The sequence below is a fragment of the Podarcis gaigeae genome (assembly GCF_964106915.1).
Source record: "Podarcis gaigeae genome assembly, chromosome: 2".
Classification (NCBI taxonomy): Eukaryota; Metazoa; Chordata; class Lepidosauria; order Squamata; family Lacertidae; genus Podarcis; species Podarcis gaigeae.
In genome coordinates, this window is record NC_139679.1 from 44865187 (window position 1) to 44887847 (window position 22661).

The 22661-nt window shown below is 45.9% G+C and overlaps 1 protein-coding gene, 1 long non-coding RNA gene and 1 pseudogene across 11 annotated transcripts; 2 read left to right on the top strand and 1 right to left on the bottom strand.

The window, feature by feature from the left end:
- The first annotated feature begins 379 nt into the window (after positions 1-379).
- On the top strand, positions 380-11865 carry LRRC8E (leucine rich repeat containing 8 VRAC subunit E). Of its 5 annotated transcripts, none has more exons than XM_083728797.1 (3): positions 380-621; positions 7965-8107; positions 9302-11865. In XM_083728797.1, exons 2-3 carry the CDS (start codon positions 7970-7972, stop codon positions 11552-11554), a joined length of 2391 nt encoding a protein of 796 aa, XP_083584923.1. In that variant the 5' UTR covers positions 380-621; positions 7965-7969; the 3' UTR covers positions 11555-11865. The 5 variants fall into 5 exon arrangements, with proteins under 5 accessions (XP_083584923.1, XP_083584926.1, XP_083584925.1 ...); XM_083728800.1 differs by having other exon boundaries at positions 453-621; positions 7969-8107; XM_083728799.1 differs by lacking the exon at positions 380-621 and adding an exon at positions 711-858.
- LOC310839860 lies at positions 5397-6119 on the bottom strand. Its single transcript, XR_014561689.1, has 2 exons — positions 5626-6119; positions 5397-5474 (listed from the first exon to the last, which is right to left on the bottom strand). It is a non-coding gene; the product is annotated as an uncharacterized lncRNA (long non-coding RNA).
- Positions 11866-14381: 2516 nt separating the features above from the next.
- Positions 14382-21845, top strand: LOC310839858 (volume-regulated anion channel subunit LRRC8D pseudogene; annotated as a pseudogene). Of its 5 annotated transcripts, none has more exons than XR_014568626.1 (3): positions 14382-15357; positions 17055-17231; positions 20019-21845. The product of XR_014568626.1 is annotated as a volume-regulated anion channel subunit LRRC8D pseudogene (transcript). The 5 variants fall into 5 exon arrangements; XR_014568660.1 differs by lacking the exon at positions 14382-15357 and adding an exon at positions 16554-16569; XR_014568637.1 differs by lacking the exons at positions 14382-15357; positions 17055-17231 and adding an exon at positions 16240-16486 and having other exon boundaries at positions 20148-21845.
- Positions 21846-22661: the final 816 nt, after the last annotated feature.

Consider the following 22661-nt stretch of genomic DNA (forward strand, 5'->3'; position numbering starts at 1 on the left):
GAGATGTCATCTCACTTCCTCCTTGGCTGTGGAAGGAGTCAAGAGGCGTGGAGTTAGCCAAACCTTTTGTTGCATTTTGCCACATCCACATGAATGGTGGTCACCACTTGGGGTCAGCCGTCCATCAGAATCCACCAGGTCCCAACACCCCACCGCCACCGCCCCTCATCTGCTTCAGACGTCCAGCGATCCTTGAGGGAGGTTCCAAGGCAGCGTGAGAGGAGTTGGAAATGGCAACCCTCCAGTGGGTGGTTCCCGGCCTGGGCCCGTCTCGGGCTGCTCTTCCTCGCTTCGCGTGGGCCGTCGGGGCGGATTCCTCTCGCTCGGTGCTTGGCTGGGCGGCGGCGCCCTGCGCGAGGTCCCCTCCCTTCCCCAAGCCAGCTCAAGGGAATGGGCAGGGAGGCGGGAGCGCCGGGCGCCTGGGGAGGGACGGGCACGGCAGCACTGGAGGAGGGCGCCACTTGTACCGGCCGACACCGCCGCCGGCGCCGGAGAAGCCAGCAAGGGCCGCTGCCTCCTAGCGCAGGTGGCCACAAGGAAGCCGGCTCAGGTGCTTCCGGGCGGCCGGGGCAGCCAGCGAAAGCCTACAAACTCCAGGCAAGCGGCTGCGGGGAACCGTCGGTGAGTGTGCGCGTCTTTACGCAGGCTGGGACGTGGGTTTTAGGGAGAGGCGGGATCGACCCATAAAGGGACCGAAGCGTGTCCCATTCACTTCCTCGAAAGTGTGGCCGCGGAGGGGGACTATAGATCCGGCCAGAGCCGGCGTGTTTACCTGGAAGGATCCCCACATGGCTCCTCGTGGAACTTCCTAGGAAGCGCACTTACGGCGGGCGGCCCACCCGGACTTTGCCGCTAGAGGTATTGCTCCCCCCCCCACACACACACCTTGGGGGCAAGAAAGCGAGTATGTAGCCTTAACGCGGCCCGGCCCGTTCCCAGAGTGTGGATGAGTTTTCCATTCCCGACGAGGCGATGCCTGAGTCTAGACCCCCGACAGCAACGGGAGCCTGGCGCGCGCACCGACGGTGCCTGGAGATGCTGTGCATGGCTACCCTGTGAGCGCGCGTTTTGCCCTCGGGTAAACTGTGGGGGCAAGATTAGCAGGCTTTTGTCCGATAGCGGGGGGGGGGGGGGCGCGCTAGTGGGATCTACTCCTCGAAAATGAAGGAACGTTGGGAGAAGAGATCTCCTCAACTTGCTCAGTTTGTAGCTTCCGAGTTTAGGAAGCTCCCCCCCCCCCCAACTCCATTTGGTCCGGCTGGAATGGCACCCTGCGCATGCACAAGGGGGCCTGCCTTCCTTAATATTACATCACAGCCTCCAGGGATGAGCCCTGGCGCTGGAAAAGGGCTTGGTGAGCCTGGGTGGATGGTGGTAGCCATCGCTGAAAGCAAGGGATTGAGCAAGGGTGAGGGGGGTGGGTGGGCATTGAGACCAGCGCCTGTTGGTGGGCTTCCCATGGGCTGTGAGAACAGGACGCTGGACCAGATGGACTTTTAGTGTGATCCAGTTGTGTTGAACTAGATGACAATTCTATGCTTCTTTAATTGTCTCCACTGTTTTGGCCCCATACTTTTAAAGCACACAGCTTCTTGGGAACTGTAGCTTGTAGGAGGTAAACAACAGTCTGCAGGATTATTCAGGGGGAAGCCATGTGCTTTAAATATGCTATGGTGCATCTCTACCCAAATGTAACCATTGCAAATGGGCTGCCTGTGGTGGAGAACTTTTAGAACTACCACGGCTTAAAGTAACTGCTAGAGTTTTCCAATATCTTTAAATACAGGAGCGCTCTCTCTGTGTGTCTCTCAAACCGCAGGGGTGAGGGAAGTAAGGGGAGAACTAGGTCCCACCAACCCCAACTAAATTTTATGCTCCTTGGGTGAAAAATAGTCTTGAACTTTCAAGCGTTCTAAAGCAGGTACTCATTGCTTTGTCTCTACTTACATGCTGTTTTTTCCAAGGAATGGGTGGGGAGAACAGCAAGGAAAACTAGCTGATAGGAAAGATAAATAATTGCAGGGGGAAGTTGGCTAGCAGTTCCTGCTCCCTGATTCCTTTCAGTGTTATCTGCCTATTTCTGGGAGACTCTTCAGCTTATTTGACAGGGTTTGGGAGCTGCTTATTCACACACAGTTGTGTATTCAAAGGCTGCATACACATTTACACACCATGCATTTAAAGCACACACATCCCTACAAAAAAGAATCATGGGAAATGTAGCTTACACAGAGCTACATTTCCTAGCACCCTTAGCAAACTATTATACAGTTCCTAGGATTCTCTGGGTGGGTGTGCTTTAAATGTACGGCATGTCTGCAGCTTGAGACAATGAAACCACAGCTTGATGTACCTCTTGTTTTGTTTCCACTTTGACGAAGATAATACGTAGACACACAGCCGCTGGAGTGACTGTAATTTAGAAAGTATTTAGTCTGGACTGGAAAGTAGGGGGATTAAGGACAGTCAGTCTGGCACAGAATCTCCCTAATTATAACGCATCTCGATTTACTCTCGCTCTCTAGGCACCTGCAGACCCTCCCTCCCTCCATTCCTTCCTTTTATCCACACAGGCGGGAGGCATTATCAGAGTTCAAGGACACATTCCAGCCAGGCAAAAGCCCTCAAAGTGTGATTTATTTATTTATTTATTTATTAAATTTGTATACCTCCCTTCATCAAAAGATCTCAGAGTGGTTCACATAATAAAATACAACATAATACATAGTAAAAAAAATTAAACCAAAACAACCCCCTTCCCACGGATACATTTCAAAGGCTATAGGATATTAATCAGCCAAAGGCCTGGCTGAAGAGTATTGTTTTCTCCTGCCGTTTAAAAATATGTAATGAAGGCCCGGCCGATCCTCCCTGGGGAGAGTATTCCACAAATGGGAAGCCATTGCAGAAAAGGCCCGCTCTACCTTCTAGACCTCATGTGGATGAAGTGTACGAAGAAGGGCCTCAGATGATGAACACAGAGTCCGGGATGGTTTAATATGGGGAGAGGCAGTTCCTGTGAAGAAGGGATAGTGAGAAGTGTGGTCTGGATAGAGTCCCAAGGGCTATATAGAAAGGGTTGCATTTGGCCTGCAGGCATGAGGTTCCCCACCCCCGCTTTACGCCAAGGGGCTACATTCTTTTTTTTAAAAAGGTGAAATGAAATAAATAATAGGATGTATTTTAGTGGAGAGAGGATGAAAGGTGGCATGTGAAAGGAGCAGTAGGAGTCAGAGGGATTAGCAGGTGTGGGAAATGAATTGGAAGGCAGAATTCCTGGGTGCTCCACTCTTTTTTTTTTGTTTGTTTTGGAAGGTATACACCATCTAAGATTAGAATGGAAGGCAGGTAGTTTGGGAACCAAAGCATATTGTTGTTGTTTTAAAAAAACTTCTTTTCTTTAAACTGGGCGGAGACAGGAGCAGAAGAGCTGGTAGCTAGGATGCCCTGGAGCTATTTCTGTTCCAAGAGATCTTTCTATGGAAAATTACTACTCATAACATTAACTTTTATATAAGTTCCATTACTTTCAGAACATTTTACAAGTCCCATTAAAAGCTTGATTATTCAAATTGCTGGATTTGCCCTCTGTTCACCCCCTCCCGCTTCTTTTTCCCTTGGCTGCTTCCTCTGAATGGTAACCTTCAGAGATAATTACCCGGCTGGTTTGGTGCTCATAGAAACCAGAACCTTATGCAGACAGTGTCTGTTTCAGCTGTTCAGACATGTTCTTATGGAAGAAGCTAGGAAAGGGCATGAGCCAGCTCTTAGCAACAGGAGACAAATTGAAGTTGGGGAACAGCACCAATGATCTACCATGGAGGGATATTGGTTCTGGCCAAAGATTCATCTTGCCCAGCATCACATTGGCCAACCAGATGCCCATGGGAATCCTGCAAGAAAACTTCCCTGCCTGTGTTTCCCACAAACAAGTATGCAGAGGCATGTTGACTCCAACAGAGGAGGCAGAACCTTCACAAATTTGCCTATCCAAGTTGGTGGCCAACCCTCAAGCTTGTGGGAGCAAATTTCACAGTTTAGCTACGTACTGTGTGAAGAAGGGCTTTCCTTTGTTCTGAATCTTCTGACATTCAGCTTCATTGAATGTCTCTGGGTTCTAGTATATGCGAGAGGGAGGAATAACTTCTTTTTATTTTCTCGACTCCATGCCTAATTCTATCTAGCACGTCCCCTGCTTACTTGACTTTTTTTGAAACTAAAAAGTTTCAAATGATGTAAGCTTTTCTCATGTGGAAGTTGCTCCAAGCCACTTGGTCATCCTGGTTGCCCTTTCCTTGGGGTGATTTTGGGGTCTCCCCTGGTGCAATGAATAACAACACCCCTCTTGTTAATCATTGCACTTGCATGTGAGTAGCGTCTTAGTAAATAGCACCCAGTGATCTTTTGTAACAGGTTAGTAGCGGTGAGAAAACAAGTTCTACAACTCTTGGAAGGCTGGGAAGGATAATGGAAACCAACACCTTTTCTCACTTTCAATAGTCTCTTTGTGGAAGTGCCCTTCCACCATCAAAATTGACTTTGATCTGGAGGACTCTCTTGCCAGTTGCTGCCAGGCCTGTCTCAGTTAAACCATTTGGCTGACTCTGTAGAGTCAAAGCGAGCCGACCACATTTATTTATTCATTTCCATTTATTGTTTCCTATAAAATCTCTTGATAAGTGATTTCACAGTGGGGAAAAAACAACAAGAAAAACAAGAAAAATGATTTCACATCTAATACAAAAGATCTCCGCTTAAAGGGCTTGTTAATAAAGGGAAGGTCTGCAATGGTCGCTGCAAATACCATAGAGACAGTGCCTGCCTGATGTGTAAATGGGAGGGAATTCCAAAGAGTAGGTACCTCCATACTAAAAGCCAGATTCCTGTATCATATGGAGCAGCCCATCCCTTTCAGAGTGCAATGACCAGCTGGGTATACAAGAGGTGAAAGTATCATTTAGGTATCCTAGTCTCAACCTGTATACCCAAACCAACAGTTTGAATTTAGCTTGGTAACTAATCAGCAGCCAGTGCAATTCTTTCTGCAATAGCATAACATGATGGCAATAGTCTTAGTCCCAGTGAACAGTCAAGCCCTACAGAGACTGTATTACAGCAATTCGGGGGGCAGGGGCGGAGACGGTTACCAGTACATGGATGACAGTGGTCAATCTATCCTGGTCCAATTTGACATCTCTTAAACCACATAGTTTTGGGAGTCTGAATTAGATTAAGGAAATGTTGGTATGAGGTGAGCCTAGAGAGAAGCGTATTTTTCACACTTTTTCTAAAGTGTTATTTACTTTGGAACTATAACTTCATCAGTCAAGTTGGATGAATCCTGCTTGATGAAGATGAGACATAGATGGTGATAAATCAAACACCTGAGGCATATGTATCAATGTACAGTTGTGCAATGTTTCATCATTGATGTAATTCTGTTGTTTATCCTTTGTTGTGCATCACTCTGGGCTCTGTTGGAGGAAAGGTGATTCACAACACAATTAATTATTATTGTTATGAAAAAAGTAATATAGAAAATCTCTGTACCGTACTAAGCACAGTATGTTTTCCCTACATGGTTCCCCCGCCCCCCATTAACCAACACCTAAACTTCATGCTGACCTTTCGTATATACACATTTCACTGTTTGCACATTGTTGGGAACCTGCAATTGTACTGAGAAGCCACAGCTATCTACACACAGTTAATGTGTGGTGAAACTGATGAAGCCCTTCAGGGACCACCAGATTCCATGGATGCTCAGTCTGCTGCCATGCTGCCCTCTGCTGTTCTGAATTTTTCCCATGCAGTTTCCATTTATGTTCCTCTTTGATAGAATGACTAGCACAGAGCAATCAAGGACCATCAGAACCAGATCCTACATGCCTACCAAAAGAAGAGAAGTCAGTGTTGGGGGTCATTAGATAAACAGAAAGGGAGATGAAAACAGATCACACCCTCAGATCATACTGCTAAAGGGTATCTTCTTCTGGATTTTGATGGTGCTGGGGCAGCACTAGACTTTAGAGGCAGGATTAGCATTTCCATGTCCTTGGTTCTCCTTGGCACATTCCATGCTGCTCCTCCAACATCTTTGGCCAGGCCAGTGTAGCGAGAGCACTACTATAGCAACCAGAATCTCAGAGACTGCTCTGTTCTATGGTGCCAGAGTCTAGGTGCTGGGCAGGAATGTAGCTGTGAAGGTTGCTCTTTCAGGGTTTCTGCAGAAGGTGTCATCCAGAGGACAGATACACATGTAACTCCTGACTCAGACTCTGCCATCCCATCCTAAACCAAAAGAGAGGAGACGAAGGAACTTTGCATAAGCTATAGCAAGGAGATTGCCATACCTACACCAGTCCATTCAAAGATTAGATTTTCTCCTGGTGGTGCTGGAAGCCAGATCCATCTTCACCATGAGTACTCTATTTGGGTGAGTGAGTAGGTCTTCCCCTCCTCGATGAAGAAGACATGACTGTGCATTTAGATCTCTGAGAATCTTGCATAGAAGGCAGCATAGTGGGATCATCTGAATAGGCAACACTGATCCCATTATTCCAGTGTGACATTTATCAGGCATTATATTCTCAGTGGCATCATATACCAGGCAGATGCATGTGGCCCTGAGTCTGGTCCTTCCATCCCCAAGACCAGGGTCCAAACTATGAATATACCTCTCTTGTTCAACTCTCAATACCAGACCCTACAAAAAAATACCTGTCCTAAAAATAAAAAAAATTGCTTCCACATAGGCTTGTATTTCAAACTACCACAATAAAATCTATAAGCATCATCACTTTGGGGGACTGTTAGGTTGCCATCTGTATTTTTCTGTTTCCCCTGTGTATTTAAATATGTTAGCAAACACAAGCGAGGAATGGCAGTTTCTTGAATCCTTGGGTGAGTCCCCTCTGCAGCAATGTTCCTGACCGGATAGCCCTTACTTGCCCTGCTTCGGTGCTGGGTGTGGCAGCCATATAAAAAGAATGGGTTTTCTTGGTCTTTGCGATAAGTTGCCTCACTGCGAGATGTGGGTGCTGGCCCATGAAAGAGGAAGTAGCATGTCAAAGCACTGCAAGGGATCCTTGTGGGTCTTTGCCATGGGAGCACATTCACCCAGTGCTTTTCCAGCTGCACTGGCTCTCGGTGGAGTACAGGGTCAGATTTAAGGTGCTGCTTTTGACCTTTAAAGCCCTTCACAGCCTAGGACCCTCGTACCTACGGGACCGCCTCTCCCGGTATGCCCCACGGAGAGCCTCAAGGTCCGTAAATAGCAACACCCTAGTGGTCCCGGGCCCTAGGGAAGTTAATTAGCTTCAACCAGAGCCAGGGCCTTTTCAACACTGGCTCCGGCCTGGTGGAACGCTCTGCCTCATGAGACCAGGGCCCTGCAGGATCTGATTTCTTTCCGCAGGGCTTGTACGACAGAGTTGTTCTGCCTGTCCTTTGGCTTGGAGCGAATTTGATTCCCTCCCCCTCTTCCTTTTTTATTTTCCTTTCTCTTCCTGCGATGAGGCTACACTTTAATATTTGAATGTTTCAATATTTTAATGTTGTATTTTAATTTTGTTTTTAAGTTGTATTCATTCAGCTTGTTTTTATTATTGCTTGTTAGCCACCCTGAGTCCAGCCTTGGCTGGGGAGGGTGGGGTATTATTATTATTATTATTATTATTATTATTATTATTATTATTACTGCAGTAGATGCCAGAATCTGCCTAATTTGGCTATGTTTTCTGTCCGGTGTAAACACTGGCTATTAAAGTGTTTTAGGGCAGGCACCAATCTAGAAGGCAGCTCCCTCTTCATGTACATGGTATTGTCCCAGTGGTGTCTGTTTGTTGGACAAAGGACACCTAGGTTGTGCAAGAACAGGGAGAGATTATAGGCCCTGCAGCCAGCCCATGAGCATTGCTAAAAGTGAGAGGTGACTGTTCTAATCCTTCACTGTCTTTTGGCAGGCAGTATGATCCCGGTGGCCGAATTCAAGCAGTTCACAGACCAGCAGCCTGCTTTCAAGGTTCTGAAGCCATGGTGGGATGTGTTGGCCGAGTACATCACCATAGCCATGCTGATGATAGGAGTTTTTGGCTGCACATTGCAGGTGAGTGAGTATGGGGGGGAGCCCACGCAGTGCCTAGATGTTGCCATGGTGTCATAGAATCAGAGAATTGTAGAGTTAGAAATGCAGGCGTCTCAGCTAGAGCATCCATGAAAGATGGCCATCCAACGTCTGCTTGAAAACCTCCAAGGAAGGAGAATTGGAATCTTGGAATCACTGGAATCTTGGGGTGATGTTCCACTGCCCGTGGGAGAAGAGGCTCTAAATGTTTGGGGGCAGTCTGGGCAAGGGTGGAAACGACCCCAGCACAGAAATGGTCGACTTCTACAGCCTGAAGGGATGGATTCTCTGCAGCCAACCACTTGTAAGGGGTGGCGGCCTAGCACTGTGCAGCCTCAGTAACATTGGCAGGGAGGCTCTGTTCTCCAAATGTTGAAGACCGACTTCTCTCCTACGTGGCAGAGATGAGAGATTGAGTACTGAGTATACTGGATTCATGCAGCCCTAGTACAGAAAAGAAGGTATGGGAGCCACAACTTTTAAGATTCTATCCCGTGTTACAGAAAGGGCAAGAAGGTGATATTAGGTGATAGATACCATAGCAGGGCTGGGAATGACCTCTGTGCCGTGACTTCACCTTCTCTTGCCAGTGCTTTATCATAACTCTCCTCAGATCCCAAGAAGCCTACAAAGGGTTAGATCCTTGGGAAGGAAAGATAAGACATGTCTCATACAACCCCCTCGTTCTGTAATCAGTATTGAAAACGCAGCCCTATAGCTGACACAGCATAGAAAATGCATGCAGACGAGTTATTAGCAGATTTATACAGGGGCAGATTTTCCCTTTGGCCCCTTTAATATTAAGACTAGATTATCAGTTCATTTAAGCTAGGTCCATTTTGACTACACATGAAGCAGTATTAGATATTAGACTTTATCATTTCAGACTACAGTTGGGGTAGGATGCCTTTTTTAATAACATGTGGAACAAAACTCCTTAAAAGTGAAATCAGCACATCAGAAAGAGCTGTTCTAGACCAGCCCACTCCTTGCTATGCTAGTTTTCTACCTCCAGGGACTTAAAATATATATATATATATATGAAGAGGTACAGTCCATTCAGCCACTTCAAGGCTGTACTTGTTCATCCCCACCTGATATAAACTGTTGCGTTCTACCACCAGCCTCTGTTTCATATCATGTTCCTCTCTTCTCTTTCCTAACCTGATGTGACAGGTGACACAAGATAAGATTATCTGCCTTCCCAGCCATGTGCCTGATGGCACAACCTTCACTGGTGCATCTTGTGAAGATTTCACGAAAAAGAGAGCCAATGCCTCTGAGCCAATAGGACCTTCTGCCAACCAGCGAATGAATGGATTGAAGAACAACCTAGACCTCCAACAGTACAGCTACATCAATCAGATGTGCTATGAGACGGCCCTCCATTGGTACGCCAAATACTTCCCATACCTCGTGGTCATCCACACCCTCGTCTTCATGGCGTGCACCTCGTTCTGGTTCAAGTTTCCTGGGACCAGTTCCAAGATTGAGCATTTTATCTCCATCCTGAGCAAGTGCTTTGACTCGCCCTGGACTACTCGAGCCATCTCTGAAGTCTCTGGGGATAACCAGGAAAATGCATTCTTAGAGAAGGGGTACCGGAGGAGGAAAAGCAGTGCTCCCAGCGAGACAGCTGAACTCAACCCCCCTGGGGGATCGGTGTCAGAAAAGAAGGTTTCAGAGTCCTCCCCGGTTAGCCTATTGGACAAAAAGGAAGGGGAGCAGGCCAAGGCTCTCTTTGAAAAGGTGAAGAAGTTCCGGCTCCACGTTGAAAAAGGAGACATCCTTTACACCATGTATATCCGCCAAACCGTTCTCAAAGTCTTCAAGTTTCTCGTCATCATTGCCTACAATGCAGCCTTGGTTTCCAATATCAGCTTCATTGTGCCATGCACTGTCAGGATGGAGGACATGACGGGCTATGACCATTTCTGCTGCAACCACACCAAAGCCCACCTCTTCTCCAAACTGGCCATCTGCTACATCTGCTTCCTTGGCATATACGGCATGACGTGTCTCTACACGCTCTACTGGCTGTTTCACCGGCCGCTGAAAGAGTACTCCTTTCAATTTGCACGCAACGAGACAGGCATCAGCGACATTCCTGACGTCAAGAACGACTTTGCTTTCATGCTCCACCTCATTGACCAGTATGATTCCCTCTACTCCAAGCGCTTTGCTGTCTTCCTTTCCGAGGTCAGCGAGTTCAGACTTAAGCAGATCAACCTCAGTCACGAGTGGACGGTGGACAAACTGCGGCAGAAGCTGCAAACCAATGCCCAAGGCCGGCTGGAGCTCCATCTCTTCATGCTACCAGGGTTGCCTGACACCACCTTTGAGCTGAATGAGCTGCAGTCCCTGAAGCTGGAGCTCCTCAAAGATGTGACATTCCCACCCTCAGTGACTCAGCTGGCCCAACTCCAGGAGCTCACACTGATCAACTCTCCCGTCAAGCTCTCTTTCACCTCTCTTATGTTCTTCCGTGAACAGCTGAAGGTAATGACTGTCAAGTTTGATGACATCAAAGATATACCACTATGGACCTACAACTTGAGAGGCTTGGAAGAGTTGCACATCTCGGGACTTTTCAGTCCAGAGATGGGCCGGGCAGGAACTCTGGAGAACCTGCGTGAGCTGAGGAATCTGAAGACCTTGACTCTGCACAGCAACATCTCAAAACTGCCACCTAGCGTGTCTGACGTTGCCGCCCATCTGCAGAAGCTCAGGATCTACAATGATGGGACTAAGCTAGTGACCCTCAACAACCTCAAGAAGCTCTTCTCTGTGCAAGAAGTGGAGCTGATAAACTGCAACCTGGAACGCATCCCCCATGCTGTCTTCAGCCTGGTGAACATGCAGCAGTTGGACCTCAAGGATAACCAGCTGCAGTCCATTGCGGAGATCATCAGCTTCCAGCATTGCCGCAAGCTGGTGTGCCTCAAACTTTGGCACAACCACATTTCCAGCATTCCTGAACACTTCCGCAAGCTCAAGACCCTAGAGCAGCTTGACCTCAGCCATAACCGCATTGAGGTCCTCCCTTCCCAACTATTCCAGTGTTCTAGGCTGCACACTTTGGACTTTTCCTTTAACAATATCCAGGTCATCCCCCCCGGGATGGGAGTCCTGCAGAGCCTTCAGCATTTTGCCATTTCTCACAACTCCTTAGAGGCACTGCCAAACGAAATCTTCTTCTGCAAGCAGCTCAGGGTTCTCAAAGTAGGACACAACAAACTGCATCGCCTCTCTGACCGTGTGAGTTGGCTGCCTTTGCTCTCCACGCTAGACTTGAGAGGAAACCCCCTTCAGGCCCTTCCCTTGGAGATTGGCCAGTGCCCAGTGCTCAAACGGAGTGGCCTGCTGGTGGAGAGCAGTCTTTATGAGGCGTTGCCTTTGGAAATTAGGGAGAAAATGGAGGATCAGTGATGAGGAGAATGATAAAGGGGACAGGGGTGTCCTCTCATGTGTTGGCCCCATTGAGTCCAAGCATGGACTGAATGGGGGAGCTGGCTGAAGTTCTGTCTTCGGCTGGATCCAAGGAGGGAATGGGAACTTTCCACCCTAAGAAGGGAGCAAAGGAATTGAAAAGACACAACAAAGCAAAAGTAGAAAGCGACTTTTAAAAAAATAAACAACCCTGTTTTCTGAATGGATAAGACCACAGGAATTATCCATTGGGGCGGGGGCGAAAGCACAGCTACACCTGACCAAATCATCATTATAGCTATTTTTGTACATGTGTTGTGTACTGTTGTATCTTTGTGAAATGCCATGGGGCTTTGCGGGACTGTTTGGTTCAAAACTCCTATCTCTGTTCCCTTCTCCTCATCAATGTGTTCAACTCGCAGGCCTGTAGCTTACAAAGCCCATCTTTTGAGCTTATTAGAAAACTTTCTTTTCTGCAGTTTCAAATGCCTATATATCATGGGGTGGGGAATTAGGGACAGGCAACTCTTCAGCAGGGAAATAGCCTAATTCCCTTTACTTCTTTGTTCAAAGAACGGCTCTGTTCCTTACCACTGGACGGCCAGAGCACAATGCCTTCACATACCACTGACTGTAAGGAATCTTATGTTTGTGTGTGTCTGTGTACATATGCATGTATACCTCAATCCCTTCTGATTTCTGTTTTTGTCACATTCTAATCAGGGTGACATTGGTTTATCAGTTCTGCTTGAGTGCTGGAGCTGGACTTTCTGGCTGTTCAGATCTCTTCCCACTTCAGGCTAGGAGAGTAGAGCTCAGCACCTCAGATCCTCTTCAGAACTCACTTCCTCTCTCATTACCTTCTCACGTAATTTCAGTGAGCACCACACATGGAAGAGAGGAAGAATCCTGCACTGTGAAAACCCATCCTCACTACCACTCATGAAAAGCCACCTCATTCCCCCCTGGAGCCTTTATAATCAGTTCTCCACATATTCCAATCCCAGCGTAGGTTGAATTAGGAAAGGCGCTTTCTCACTCCTCCTATAAGCACAGACATTCTTTCTACCCATTTTCTGTAATCAAAGCAGGTAAGTGCCTTTTGCTTAGCACATGAAGGAGATGTGGGACTTCCCCCCGCCCCCGCCTTTGGTTCACGTTGGCTGAGCTGATTTCCCAGGTGGCTTGGGCTTGCTTCTGTTTCGTCCCTTTGGGTCTCAGCTCTCTTATGGCCTCCTGAGACACTAGCAGACTCTTCTGGGCCTGCTATAGCCTGGCATTCTCTTCCTGCTTTACCTGATTGCAGAGCACTTTGGGGCATGTAAAAGCCATTAGAAAAGGGACCCTGCTTCCTCAATGGCAAAGCAACCCAAAGCTGGTCTCAGAATCCTACCGGTTGGCAGCAGACTGCTTCATATCCAGTTAAAGTATGTTTAGAAAAGGTTTATTAAAAATAAGAGAGAGCTGAAATGCATGGCAATAAGAAACAATAGTGCACACTTTTAGCAGATGCTGTGCTAGCGCGCGCTCTCTCTCTTTTGGGTGTCTGTGTGCGTGTGTAATGTTCCTAACCCCCCACTTGTCTTTGCTCATGGAGTTGCTTTGTCCTTAGAAACCTCACAATCTGGTCCAAAATAGTTTAGTTCATATGTCTTCTGCCAGATTCAATACATAGAGGTGGTTGGATAATGATTTCACCTTCCATTTGTTGAGAACTAGTTGCTTGAGGGAACTTGCACAATAAGGGAGAGGTTGCAGTAGTCCCTGGTAATTATTGTTTTGGTTAATGAAGTCCTAAATTCAGAGCCTGCTGAACAACGAAGGCTGAAGTCCTGTGCACACATAACGGGAATAAATCCCACTTGCACTTGAGTCAACCAAATAGAAAGGTGGCAAGGAGACAGCCATATCTATTTGCACTCTTACCAGCAGTCCTTGGGACTCAGCTGCTGAGCCTTGGTTTTGACAGGAGCAAGCTGTGCCCTACACTGGGGCAACCAGGCAACCAGCCAGCCAATGCTTCATACCTGGGAATGGCACAATAGGCCTCATTTCTCATGCCATGGTGGTTGGAGGAGGAGGAGGAGGAGATGGGTGGGAAGGAGAACCTGCTATGTGACTCACTGGGAGAAACCAACCAACATAGCTGCATTTTGGGAGTGCTTCTGAGGCCATAAAATTGGAAGAGGCTGTTCTACAGCAAGGTTGTAAAACAGGCCTATTGTGCAGGAACATGCTTTAGTAGCATGAATAACACTGATGGTGTTAACTCTGTGGTGGGAGGCCTGATGTTTACATGAGCATGCACCAAAGTAATTATTTGGCAGTTCACACTTTTGTTTTCCTGGCAAAATGAATTTACAGTGGTACCTCGGGTTAAGAACTTAATTCATTTCGGAGGTCCGTTCTTAACCTGAAACTGTTCTTAACCTGAAGCACCACTTTAGCTAATGGGGCCTCCCGCTGCCGCCGTGCCGCCGTTGTGCGTTTTCTGTTCACAACCTGAAACAAAGTTCTTAACCCGAGGTACTATTTCTGGCTTAGCGGAGTCTGTAACCTGAAGCGTCTTTAACCTGAGGTACCACTGAACTTAAAAGACTTAAATAACATTGGGGGGGGATAGAAGAAACGCCAGCAGAATTAAAACAGATGTAAAACATTGTAAAAGGCCAGAGTTAATGTAAGAGATCTTCAGTTAATTGGGTAGGAGGCATAACTTAGTGGTAAAGCACATGCAAAAGGCCACCTCAGTCTCCAGGTGAAGGATAACAGGTGATAGGAAAGATTCACCTACTTGAGGTCCATTCTTAACCTGAAGCACCTGAAGCTCAGAGAAAACATTACTGGGCTAGATGGACAAAGAGCCCTACCTGGTATAAGGTAGAATCTTATGTTCCCATGTACTTGGTACTAAAAGGATATAAAGTGCCAGCTGGGCTTCGTGGAGAGGACATTCCATAAATGCGGTGCCACCACTGAAAAGTCCCTTTCTCTCATCACCACCAGTCTAATCTAAATAGGTTGAAACACTTAGAGATGGGCCTTGGAAGATGACCTATGCATTTGAGCAGAGACCATGAGGCTGCAATCCTAACCCCAGCACCTGGGAGTAAGCCAGGCAAGTGAGAAGCACAGTTCAATGCCACACTCCAACCAGACACCTGAGGGCCAATGAAGGGTGTGGCCTCAGGAGGAGGCATGGCCTAGGGAGAGGTGTGGAGGGCCTGCGTCTCTCCCTCCCTGCCCAGGTCTGAGGTTCAACTGGTGCCTTCATTATACACCTTTAGATGCCAAGCAAAAAGGTTCCTCTTCAACCAGACCTTGGGCTGTTTGACATCTTATACCCCTTTAAAAATTGTGTGTGGGAGGGGGTGAGTGGGGTTATTGGTTTGTGGGTTTTTTTGTTCTTGTTTTTATCATGTATTTTGTGCTTTCATATTGTATTTTTAGGTTGTGAACTGTTCTGAGATATGTGGGCAAAGGGCAGTATACAAATGTAATAAATTATCATCTAAGTAGTACACCACCTTAGGTTTCAGGCAAGGAGTTTGGGAAAACACTTCACTGCACCACAGAGGAGTCTGTCAGAAATAGTTGGGATTGTCACTATGTACATCCACTGCCTTTGATATGGGCAGTGACTGAAAGGGTCCAGACATGATGGATTAGATGTCGGACTGGATCATTTGCTCCAGTAGCTACTTATGCCAGTATTGGATACCCGACAGATTTATATTCTCTCTTCGATCAGAGGCCCTTCAACTGGTGGATTGGGGACTCACTACTAGGTTGCCTGATCTAAGGTGGGTCACAACAGCAGCACTACCACCATACAAATGTATGGAATGAATGAATAGGTCCCCAAATATTTGTTTGGATTACATAGGGGTCCTGTGTAGGAAAACAGAAAACTGTTGCAGCTTAAACATTTATGTGCTACGTCACTAGGTTCATTGGCTGTGTGTTGGAGCCTAATGCCACCCAGTGGTTAAAATTATTCAAGCACCTCAAAGAGCAATCATAAAATGCATTTTACTGTATTTGTGAAAGATGTGGGTGTTCAAACTCTACTAGACAAGGCTTTTCAGGTATAAGGCAAACAGCCTATTCTTCAAACCCCACTGAAGACTCAGCCTATGCACAACTGCGATTTGCTCTCCTGTGTGATCAGTTAGCTGCAGACTTCCTTTTGGAAGGGAAGGTTATACACTTTTAAAGGGAATAAATAAATAGGTGGCCACTGTCCATTCCTAATATGGAATTAAGCCTCCTTGCCAGTCTTCACAGCATACAGATTTCTGGGATTGCAACCAACCACATTATTCGGCTGTGTCAGGTCTTACAAGACTGTATGTGGGTAGAGTGGGTGATTATGTTCCTGTATTGCACAAGTGAAAAATAATGCAACTTTAAGGAGAGATTTTGCAACACTGAATCAAGGAATACAGTACATGAAACCTTGACCAAAATATATTGCATCTGTGCCAACTCTGACCACACATCAGAAAGGGTGGGACCCACCACGCGATACATTCAAAAGACATGAGTCAGTCAGGGTTCAGGTCTTGTTATGGGACCTAGAGAAGCCGAGGGAGCTGAGCAAGAACAAGTGGGTGGTCCAAAACAGGGACAGTAGCTTAGGGTGCAGGCATCACACCAGAGAAGAGTCCTTCAGACTGGGGCTAAGTGGGCAGGGATTGGCCTTTGAGGGTCACCTGACTGAATGCTCAGGTAGACCAGTATTGCATATCGTTGAAGCAGAGTTCAGCCTGCCAAACATGCAGTTAAAGCAGAGTCCTGGTGCTGCAGAGATTAAGACACCAGTCTGCTGGGAGTCCTGGTTTATGCACACACAGTGGGTGCCATGTAACAGGCCTCTGCCTCCAGGGAGCTTGCAGTCTATAAGAGCCAGTATGCTGTGATGGCTATCATGTTGGTATTATACCAGGATCTTCAAACTGACCTGTATCAACTTGTGTGCCCTTCCCTTTCTCTTGTGTGGCTAGAGTTTCCATGTGCGTCACATTCTTCAAAGTTTCAATTAGTCCTTGATTCATTCTGAAAACCTTTTAGCCTCGTTATTTCACAGTTGTGTAATGCAGGAACAGATTTCTTGCTCAAGCCACTCCACCCACCCCTGATGACCTTATGGCTGTTATTATCAGCCTTCTCTACCTCACAGGGTTGTTATGAAGAGAAAATGAAGGCAGGGAACTATGTTTTGTGAGTGAGGAGTTCTCTAGTGGTTTAGTGGTCTTAGCTTAGCCTCTTTCTTTCTTTCTTTCTTTCTTTCTTTCTTTCTTTCTTTCTTTCTTTCTTTCTTTCTTTCGTTCTTTCTTTCTTCCTTTCTCCCTCCCTCCCTCTCTCACATTTTTCCACTGTGAGTTACAGAAGACAGAATAAGAAGTGTGAGTGAGGGAGTTTGTCACAACTGGAAGCAATCCCTTTCAAGCAAATGAATCCCGAGCAACGAGTTTTGCTTCCCTCCTCCTTCCTCCAGTCTTTTCGTCCTGCCTGGAGCTGCCATGGAAACGGAATAAAGCCTCTTGCACTGAGTACAGTGTGGTGTGCAGGCTTAATGCACAAGCAAAGGAGAGGGTTTGGGAGAGAAAGATCCTTGCAGACAGGAGAGAAAAGAGCAGAGGTTGTGCATGAAGAGTTCTAGAACCGCCTGCAGGTGAGGAATTGATGCCAAATGGGATAAGGAAGTCAGAGAGGGAGAGAAGGTTGGCATGTAACCCACGACCAGTGTTATAACCACAGCTGAAAAAATGCTTGTGTCTGTGCATGCTAAAACCACCCTTCTAAATGATATTTAAGGACAGCCTGCTGCAGATCTAGCAACAGTGAAGTGGTTCTGTTTCAAGGCTAAGTGTCTGGGAGTGCATGTGTTTTGTTGGTGGATGTTTTAGAGTGCCCCCAAACTGTTTATATTTTGTGGGAGGAATACAAACACATCGTGGAACTTTAGGTTTGCACAATTAAAGTGGATTGCAACCCTCTGTCATCCTAGTGTCACAAATCCATTTTAAATAAACAACAATAGACTTTTTGCAGTTTCCAAAGTGATGGGGAAATGCATTCAAAAGTGTGGGATGAGTGAATTATTATTATTATTATTATTATTATTATTATTATTATTATTATTTTATTTAATTAATTTTGTACAACACCCTATGCTTGCAGGTCTAAGGGTGGTTCAATGACACGTAAACACCCTGCACGCAAATAAGGGTGAATGTAAGATAAATACTCTTTTTCGTATAACTACCCCATAAACAAGTCAGAACAAATGCTCAGTGAAGATCAGACATTGTCCAACTATTGTGTAAGCTTTGTGCAAGCATATCAGGATGAATGTTGAATAAACAGGTTCTCTGGAGGAGCCCCGAATACCGTGGACAAACAACAACATTTTCAGCAGCAACAGCCAAAAGGAATTGGAATCTAAAGCAACAGCTTCTTTCAGAGACACCAGGATTAGATCCTCTCACAAACAACTTTTAGCACAAATGTGCAAATCACTTATTGGTATCTCTGCTTTTCAACTTCAAGTAACAGTAATTCTTCCATCTACTCAGAGTAGGATATCATTAAGCCTAGGTCATCTTTCCCACTTGCCTGATCCACTGTAGGACGTGGAAGACAAAGAAGGGGAAATTGAAAGTTGCCTAAACGTCACAGAGTAAACCACCCTCTATATTAAGGAAAAAAGGCCTTAAGGCATTTTTCCATCTTTCCGCTTTCCACAAAGCGAAGTCTGGTTACCGGATCTAAGGAGAAAACTGTGAGTAAGGAAGTGTTGTTGCTATTCATGACTTGGAGATAGGTCTTACTTGGTGAGCATCTCGGCAGATGGCTATATGAATTATATTCTTAGAATTTTTTTAAAAAAACGTATTGAATATTTTTCAAGCCACTCCATCTCATTGCAATTATTCTTATTATTCAATTAGGTATATATATCCTGCTTTCTGCGCCAAAAGCATAATCAAGACAGCATGCAGGATAAAATAATAACAAAAACAAACTAAAATGCAATGTTAAAAACAATAACAAGGAAGCCACAACAGCAGTAAAAAAGCAGGGTTATTTTTTTTTTAATTAAGAGTCCATAGGTCAGGGCTGGGAAACCTGTGGCTCTCCAGATGTTGTTGCAGACTCCTCAGTGGCAAAGGTTGATAGGAGCTTGAGGACGCAGCTACATTAGTAAGGAAAAAGTGTTTTATATGCGTTATAACACTGTGACACCAGATAGCACTGTGGAATTCCGCCTTTAGCCAACATGCTTTCCCGCTATGTTGTTTTACAACGCATATTTCTGAAACACTTTTTTAATGTGTCTAGATCCAGCCTAAGACCAGTGACAACCGGAGGGCAACAAGTCCCTCCCTGCCCTAGATAATTATTTTTTCACATTTGGAATGGCAGTTCCAACTCAGCTTCCACAGATGCCCTGCTGCCCACATTGGCGTTCCTGGGCGGGGGAGGACAGATTATGAGTTTTCATCTTTTTCTTTTTTAAAAAAAGTAAGGCTCTAGCCTTCCAGGAAAGTTATGAAGCAAAACATACAGGTACCCTTCTAAGTGATTTCTGCAAGATGGGGGCTGCTGCCTGTCAATGCTTTTAACCAAGGAATGAAGCTGTGATTGATAAATGTGTTGCTTAGACACCAGGCATTAGAATCCCTGGGATCCTAAAGAGCTAATGTTTCCCCCTGTCCTTTAGCACACTTTTCCTGTGTCTGTCTGTCTTATTTCTAGTCTTTGGATTCTCTTCAGTTTGCCCTTCTTTTCCCCGTAGGATGCATCTTCCCTAAGGTCTCTTAGTGTTTACTAGTGTTTACTAGGGCTACCACCCAGGTACATGGGTGCAGGATGGCAGCCTAGACTTTGGTTTATGGTTGACACTCAGGAAACAGGAGGTTCTTGTGTCTTTGGCAGCTGTATGGCAGGCAGAAACTCAACAGGTTAAGGCAAGCCATTCCTAGTATGGAAAGCCTTGCCATAACTGTACTGTCTCTAAGTTTGGGTTATGCCTGACCACTTTGTTCATCAACGACAGTGCTATCAATAGTGCCACACAATGCCCGCTGTACAACTACCAGGAGAGGAGCATTCAGTGTGGCAGCATCAAAATGATGGAACTCCCTCCCAATGTGCATTATGCAAGTGCCTTCTGTTTTATAATTTCAAACACATTTCTGTTTAACTAAGCCTTCCTTGAAATGTGACCAGTTCTGTATTTTAGTCATTTATCGCTGAACAGTTTTAATGTTTAACTTTTTATATTGTTCCGTGTACCTTTGTATTGCTCACAGTTTAGGTAGAGAGAGAGAGAGAGAGAGAGAGAGAGAGAGAGAGAGAGAGAGCGCACACTAGCTAAATGTGCTAAACAAGCAGACTTTGTTTCAGTGCAATAGCCAAGGATGTTACTCAATTCCCACTTACCATTTGCTTCTAGTGATGTTTAACCTGACAGAAGTGACCTTCCTTGGTGATGCCCACACTCGGTTCCAGACTCTAAAGCCTTGGTGGGATGTCCTGATGGACTACTTGGTAGTAGCGATGCTGATGGTCTCTCTCCTCTCAGGTACTCTGCTGATTTCTGTTGACCATATGACCTGCTTGCCTCTGAATTACAAGCTAAATGAGACCACAGCAGCTATGCTCAAGCCTGGAGCTATGGACAGTGCCACCAGTGAAGAGTTTTCTACTGAGAACAGTGGACGCCCAATCAACCTTGACTACCAGCAGTACCTGTACATAAACCATGTCTGCTATCAGAATGCTTTGCCTTGGTTCTCCAAGTATTTTCCTTACCTAGCACTTGTCAACTCACTGATTTTAATGGCAAGCAGCAACTTCTGGTTCAGGTACCCTAAGACGTCTTCAAAGATCGAACACTTCTTATCCATCCTCATGAAATGCTTCGAGTCACCTTGGACCATCAAGGCCGTCTCTGAAATGGTCTGCCAGAATTCCCTAGACCTACCCAAAACCACGGATACTAGAGGGTGTCAAGAACAATTTATTTCCCCTTCATCCTCTCCTAGCCTTGACTGGAAGGAGAGGGAGCAGGGCCGGGCACTCTTTGAGAAGATTTGCAGATTCAGGGCACATGCTGAAGGTGCCAGCTTGATTTATATGGTCTACATGGGACAAACAATCTTCAAAGTTGCCAAGATCCTAACTGTGCTGGGCTACACCTCCAACTGCATAGGAGCCATCTCCTTTGAACATGTTTGCTGGCTGGACACAGAGAACCTCACCGGCTACTCTGTTTTCCTCTGTAACCACAGCTTGGCTTTCATTCTGCAGAAGTTGATGGTGACCTACCTGTTCTTGGTATTCCTCTATGGGGTGGTGGGGGCTTTCCCACTGGTGTGGCTGCTGCGGCAGCCGCTGCAGAAGTATTCCTTTAAGCAAATGCGAGAAGACAGTCACTTTCTTGGCATCCCAGATGTCTACAACGACTTTGCTTTCCTCCTGCACATGGCTGATCAGTGCGACCAACTATACTCCTGGCGGTTTGCCATCTTCCTCTCAGCCATGAGCAAGAGCTCTTTGCTGGATGTGGGCCTTGAACACAAGGCAAGTATTGAAGGGCTGCAGCTGCATGTGCATTGATACTCAAGGGCATCAGAGAAGCAAGGCTTCACAAGCTGCCAGGCTATCTAGGTCCCTCTTCTGTGAAATGGAAGTCCTGAAGCTTGCAAACAGTCCCAGCCAGAAAAATAGGTATACTAACCTTTCTCAATCCGCATTGGTCAAGATGGGCCCCACTGACCTAAGAAGGCCCACAGTATTCCACATCACATTTCCTGACATTACAACCTGGGGTTGTCTCTCTCAGGGGTCTCCACCAGTATCTCTCTAGCAACTTTGGCAAGATGAAAGATGCACTGTTCAGACCTGTCCTTGTTGGGCTGGGATTATGAATATGGATTTCATATGGATATGAATATAGAAGAAGGGGTACAGCTCAATAGTTAAGCATGGGCTTTGTATGCAAAAGAGCCTGTGTTCAATCGTTGGCATCTCCAGTTAGGGCTAGGAAAGGCTCCTGTCTGAAACCATGGAGAACTGCAGCCAGTCAGTAATACTGACCTAGACAGATCAATAGTCTGATCCAGTTTAAGGGGCCTCTGATATTCTGATTAACTGAGGGCTGAAGATAAGGCAAATTCACAACTGGATCCTTTAACTTTCGTTTCTGTTTTAATGTAGTAGTTTTTATTAGCTGCTCTGCAATAAAAACAACAGGTACCTGCATTGCCTGTGAACTTTCCTCCCTGGGGTTAATAACAGCTCTCTCTCTCTCTGGTGTGTGTCTGGTTTTTTTTGGGGGGGGGGAGGGATCAAGGAATTGGCACCAATAATTGGAAAACTTTAATAGAAACCAAAGTCTCTTCTGTATTTCTGCTTAAAACAACAACAACAACAACAAATAATACACTGACCTGGGAATAAGTCCAATAGGGACATACTTTTGAGTAAATATGCATAGGATTGCTGTAGCATTTATTACATCTGTTCTAGCCCTGGGATATTAACAGAGAAGCAGATTTGAGCTGGCATGATTTCCCTGAGCTATGCTGAAAGTAAACATATGAGCACATACAAATTAATGTATAAAACTGGAACATTTTCTCCAAATGATCTTTTCAATGTTTGCTTGTAAAAAAAGAATTGCAGGACTCTAGTTTCAATTTAAGAGTGTAAGGAGTTGTAGGTAGTGAAGTGATCCACTTTCTGAAACCAAAGGAGAATATTAGTCATATGATGGCACAATGGGCTATCAGTGTGCCTGGCTGTTAACCAGAAGGTTGGGACGGCTGTGGGCAGGATTCCTGCATTGCGGGAGGTTGGACTAGATGACCCTTGGGGTCCCTTCCAACCGTATAATTCTATGATTCTATTTCCAAGCCGCTCATATGTTAATGAAACAAGTGTGGGTTCAACAAGCCCTTCTGCCAAAACAAAGAAGATATGTCCTCCTGCACCTCCCTTTCCTGCCTGTCTTAGAGGAATGACACTTTAAGGATATATGAAAAACGTGTCAATGAGGCACTGACATAAGAAAAGAGGTGTTTCTTACAGCAAG

Excerpts from the sequence above, each read along its gene's own strand:
- LRRC8E (XM_083728796.1), top strand. Across the intron at positions 8,108-9,301 it reads TTTTTGGCTGCACATTGCAG|GTGACACAAGATAAGATTAT; the intron begins GTGAGTGAGTAT and ends CTGATGTGACAG.